General features: G+C 39.4%; 1 protein-coding gene across 1 annotated transcript; it reads right to left on the reverse strand.

The window, feature by feature from the left end:
* Positions 1 to 3694: 3694 nt before the first annotated feature.
* LOC149209432 (uncharacterized) lies at positions 3695 to 4861 on the reverse strand. The gene has a single exon (XM_089398624.1). It carries the CDS (start codon positions 4859 to 4861, stop codon positions 3695 to 3697), a length of 1167 nt encoding a protein of 388 aa, XP_089254750.1.
* Positions 4862 to 5971: the final 1110 nt, after the last annotated feature.

Raw genomic sequence — 5971 nt, forward strand, 5'->3', positions numbered from 1 at the left:
CAGTCACCAAAAATTATGTGTTCAATTCCAAAGGCCAATTCCATTTCAAATAAGATGAACTTTCTTTTATAGCAACTCCATAGCCCATGTACTCTTTGTTGACTACTTTCATAGCATCTGTAAATGGACAAAAAGAACAAATCATATTAGGTGTAAATTTATGTTCAATCACCTCTGTGAATAGGAAGGTTAGGATACATTGTCATGAGACCTAATTTTGGTTTTAGAATTGATGATCATATTCATTTCCTCTATCTCAAACATAGGAGGTGCCATTGCAACCCTCTCATCCACTTCTATGTGCAATGTTTTCTAGGATTTTCATTCTCACAGTTAATTGTAGGCATGGGTGGACATGTATGTTTGTGTATTTATGTAAGGCATTCTTCTATGTTCCCACATAATTTTCTATGTTCAATGAAAGAGAAATTTGTTCCAAAAGTATATTACAAGGTTGAGCCTTATTCACCTACCATTCACAGTGATATTAATTGTTATAACAAAGCCTTTCTGAATAATACCAATTTCACTTTGTAGTGTACTTTTCCTTGATTATACTCCTAAGGAAATGGCGATATTTTCTTAAATGAGTGAGAATTGGGAAGCTTATGGCTAGTACGCTATGGCTATATGAAGTAATACACCATACATCTTGTTTCATTTTATTCTCTTTAGCACTACTACATATACAAGCAGTTATTTCTAGAGGAACCTAGTTGTGCCAGAGTCTAGTTGTCCTCTGCCACCACTGCAAAGACTTCAATGTGAACTTAACCAGAAACTATAAATGTCCTATTTCATTTGATTTTCTTGAAATATCACTACCTCTATGGATATGACTGTAAAAATCAGCCTTGGAGCAAGTTGTGCTTTGTGTAAAAAGTTGCATAAAACATTCAACCCTTGCCCCCAATAGATGGAATTGAACAAAGTTACCAAACTTGTCTTAATGAAGCCAAAAAGTATGTGTTCAATTCCAGAGGCCAATTCCATTTCAAAGAAGATGAACTTTCTTTTATAGCAACTCCATAGCCCATGTACTCTCTGTTGACTACTTTCATACCATCTGTAAATGGATAGAAGTTAGAACTGTATCTATGCGAAGTTTTTTTTACTGAAGTTACTTTAGCTCTAGCTTTAGCCTTTACCAAACTTTGAAGTTCTTGAAAATTTTGAAGTAAGCCACAGTCACCAAAAAGTATGTGTTCAATTCCAGAGGCCAATTCCATTTCAAAGAAGACGAACTTTCTTTTATAGAAACTCCATAGCCCATGTACTCTCTATTGACTACTTTCATAGCATCTATAAATGGACAAAAGGAACAGATCATATTAGGTGTAAAGCTATGACCGATCACCTTTGTGAATAGGATGGTTAGGATACATCATCATGAGACCTAGTTCTGGTTTTAGAATTGATGATCATATTCACTTCTTCTGTCTCAAACATAGGAGGTGCCATTGTAACCCACTCATCCACTTCTATGTGCAATGTTTTCTAGGATTTTCATTCTCACAGTTAATAGTAAGCATGGGTGGACATGTATGTTTGTGTATTTATGTAAGGCATTCTTCTATGTTCCCACAGAATTTTCTATGTTCAAAGCCAGCAAGAGGTATTGGCCAGTAGTTCCACCCTTTCCGGGCTCGAAAGGTCAATGCGGGGATTTTCAATCATATCCTGCATTGTCAAAACTAAATAAACAAACCACGAAAATTCACTCCATAAGGTTACAGAGTAACTACTTTACCTGAGAACAAGAGATCGTCCCTGAGGCCTTTACAAATATTCTTTAATAATCTGGTTTAGCGACGTGACCTGTGTAGGAAAAATGCGGAATCTGGTGTATCCGTGAGTGGTGAAAAACGTAGAATCTGGTGTATCTGTGAGTGGTTTAGGCTTTGTCTGGTTGCAAGCTCTCAAGGTGCGTGATGGGGGCTCTGCACATGGATGAGGCCTCAATTTGAATGTCGGAAACCAGATGTAGACGCTTGCAGTATGACGTGACCTCGAATCGTCCGGACGGGAGGATCTGTTGGACAGATACCAGTTGGAGTTAATGCGGAAGGGTGGAAGGGTGGCGAAGGAATGTGGAGTTGGCGAAAGTGGTTGAGGGTGGTGGAGGGAATTCCTGATTGCCGAAGCCGAAAGTTTTTCCGGGCAGCCCCGGAAACCGGGCAATTCCTCCACCTAGTTAGACTACTCCAATATGAAGTGGTGTATATACCATGATGTTTCCAACTTCTTGAATGACCCTTATGATATTCAAGTGATCCAAGTGCTGAGGAATGACAACTGCGGATATTACTATGTCTATATTAGCCCTCTACTGCGTCTTATAATAAATAGCATGTTAATGCAAAAGTGACAATAAGCAAAGAATATTGCGCGAACATACGAGGGGGCAAGAAAAAAACTGAATCACTTACCATTGGATAGCCTTGTGACACAATGGCTTTGGCCAAGTATTTTCCGAGATATCTGGTGCCTACAATTATCAAAATTCTACTCATCATGAAAATTTTATTCAGAACCACAATGGTCCTCTCTCTCCCTGATCTTGCAGCTTTTGGGCACGAACCGAGCTACAGTGGAGGGCAGAGATGAGCTATGAAATACAAGTAAGATATGGTGAGTATATGTAGCCATAGATATTCATAGGAAACTCACTTGTCGTTGGACATGAACTTCGGGATGGATTGAGGATCTTTCGTGAGAATTATCCCTTTATTTTGGAAAAATGACAATATGACGAAGCAATTGAGAAATGAAAAAGGCTAAGTTCTGATTTTTTTTCAATATGCTTAAACCTGACAACGCCATGGAGCATGGAAGTTTCTCTAAAAGCAACTGGCTTAAACCAAGTCACATGTACCATCACGAAAATTTCGTTAAATACATTCGCCTTAAAGCTAGTTTACTTTTCCAAAACGCTGCGTTGGGAAAGGGAATATTTATGGCCTCATCATGACACTAGCAAGTACTGACAATGGTTTTAACTTTCTCCGGACTTTTTAATGTTCAATGTAGTTGATGATTTTTTGTCCTTTTTACTATAGCTTTCTTTTGTGGCTTAAGTCGAAGTATTTTATTGGATTTTAGCATTCTTTTATTATTTATATATTTATTTTTAATTTTTTTTATTGATGTGGTTTAAAAGTTAACGAATGTTTTATGATTTATTTATTTATTTATTTTTTATTTTTTTTATTGATGTGGTATAAAATTTAATGAATGTGTGTTAAAATTTTAAATTTACATCAATGTGTTTTAATGTTTTTTTAAGATATTATATATATATTTGTAAGGGGTGTATTTACGTTTAATATATAAGACATGTTGTAATGTTTAGTTATGTAATGATATTTTTTTTTCTAAGGAAAAAGCATAATTTTCATTAAAAAGTTTAAGAAAATTACTTGTTGTAAGTCACCATGTGAGAAATGCTTTCACTACTATCAGCAGTCCAGATGTTATGAGCATTATATTTACATATCTTCTTTCATTAAACATGAAGGGTAAAAAATAAACCAGGTCTGTATTTGCAATGTAAAGACTGTATTCCAGAAAATAAACAAAATGTAAAAAACTAGGTTCATCATATTGATCAGTCCTGAAAAAGAACCACCTCTTCGATAAAAGGCCTATGGTAGATCTGCAAAAAGTCTCCATCCCTGTACTCCTGAATCAACCACTATCCTTTGGTCAGCTGCGCAACCTCTTTGGAAAGAAGACCAATGACTTCATTCCTTTCCCTGTAGATACGAGAGGAGACAAAAGACTCAAACTGAGATTTTAATTCAATAGCTTCCTCCACCAAGTCTCTGAGTGTGTGCAAGTGACAGTTATAGATCCCATTTATCCAATTAATGATGAGCTGAGAGTCTCCAAATATTTGAAGGTTATGGCAGTGTTTTTCCCTGGCAAAGAGGAGGAGATGTCTAAGACTGTTTAGTTCCGCGTAGTTGTTTGTGCCTCTCCCTAATCCCACTTTTATTTTGAAGCTCACTGAATCATTTAGATGTAGGACTGCCCCTCCCTCGCAACCCTCCAGTTGGGCCGAGCCATCGAAGTACGCCCATGGCTGACTTCTGTCTATTACTTCTGGGATTATTTCCCGAGGGGGACGCTGGATCGGATCCTCAGGGATTGAGTTATAAATGGCCATCATATGATTGCAGACTGCCGCTCCCAAAATATCTTTATCCTGGAAAATTCTATGGTTCCGAATAATCCATATGCCCCAGCATATAATGAGAGGTAAGTTTTTTAATTTCTGGTTGGCAGTACTTGACCACCATGTCTGCCAAGCCTCATTTACATTGTGGCCTGTCCAACGAAGGTGAACTGAGAGTGTTGTGGTAATGATATTCCAAATTTCAGCCGATACTGAGCAATGGAGAAAGAGGTGATCTGTGTCCTCAATGGCAGCTTTGCATAGGCTGCATCTGGAAGGGCCATGGAAATTTCGATTTTTCAGGTTTTGGTCTGTGGGAATTTTATTTGAAAGGATAGTCCAAATGAGTAGCCGAGCTTTATGGGGGGCTTTCAGCTTCCAAATGAATCTCCACCACCAGCAGATAACTCCCATTGCTCGAGTTTCCATGATTGATGCGAATCCAACCTTTGGAGAGTATATGCCGGTGGGGACCTTGGCCCATATCAACTTATCCTCTTTTGCTGAGATCTTGATGTTTGCCTCCTCCAGCGCCCCAACGAACCTCATCCACTCCCTGCTCCATCTGCCACTTATGCCCAGATGCTCAAAATCCCGCCATTGCATATTTGGCCTCTCATGCTGCTCCTCCGCCGAGATGTGTGCAAGTTGTGAGAACCCTGCTGCTGTGAGTTCCTGTCTCATCTCTCATGGCAAAATATGGGCATTTTCGCTTCTTGCCCAGGCATCAGAGCCAATTCTGATTTGGGATCCATCCCCCACCTTCCATGCTAGGCCCTGTTTTATGATATCAATTGAGTGTGTGATGGCCTTCTAGATGATTGAGACCCCCATGGGACTGTGGCTGGGGCTATGATTCCAATCTGAAATTGATAGTGGATAAATGTACTTGTAAACTACATCCTTCCAGAGGCTGCTCGAGGTAATGATTTACCAACCCAATTTTGCTCCTAGGGCCTTTGCAAAGTCCTGGGGATCCTTGAGTCCCCAACCTCCCCATTTCTTGGGTTTTGCTATCCTTTCCCAATTGACCCAAGCGAAAGTTTTACCTACTGTTTGGCCATGCCAGAGGAATCTGTAGCAGATCTGCTTGATTCTGCGATGAATGCCTTTAGGGATCCAAGCCAGAGACATCCAGTAGACTGGAATTGCCTCAAGGACTAATTTTATGAGGGTGAGTCTGCCAGCCCTAGAGAGCCACTTCTGCTGCCAAATATTTATTCGGGCTTCAATTTTTGCAAGCATCCATGCCCATTCTACAATGCGGTACCCATTAGGCTTAAGCCTGAAACCCAAGTATTTCAGTCCAGCTACCAACTCCTACCTTACGAAACCGAAGTGCCAAAAGGCATATCTTTATTCATTTGGGAGACAAGAGCTGAAAATGATTGTTGATTTGTTGAAGTTTGGCTCCATTCCTGTTGCTTTACAGAAAAGAGATAAAATTGACTTGAAACTAGAGGTATCTCTAAAGGAGCCATTTAGAAAAATTAGAACATCATCAACAAAAAGAAGGTGAGAAATAATGGTCTTGTCATTGACTTCCACTCCTCCTAGAGTGCCATTTATTCTTGTTGATTTTATGAGCCTACTGAGACCTTCCATAATTAGAAGGAATAACATTGGGGAGAGAAGGCAGCCTTGTCTGAGTCCTCTCTCGGTGTGGAAGAAGTTAGATGCTGCCCCATTGATTAGGACGCTGAAAGAAACAGTTGTGAAACAACTTCCCACCCATTTGATGAATTGGTGAGGAAACCCAATGTGTGTGAGCATGAGCTGAAGATAAGTCCAATT

Source organism: Pinus tabuliformis, chromosome 1_2 (assembly GCF_031772625.1).
Source record: "Pinus tabuliformis cultivar Carrire ecotype Pingquan chromosome 1_2, CPIR1, whole genome shotgun sequence".
NCBI classification, from domain to species: domain Eukaryota; kingdom Viridiplantae; phylum Streptophyta; class Pinopsida; order Pinales; family Pinaceae; genus Pinus; species Pinus tabuliformis.

Coding starts and splice junctions, on each gene's coding strand:
- LOC149209432 (XM_089398624.1), bottom strand. CDS start 4,861: ATGAGACAGGAACTCACAGCAGCAGGGTTCTCACAACTTGCACACATC.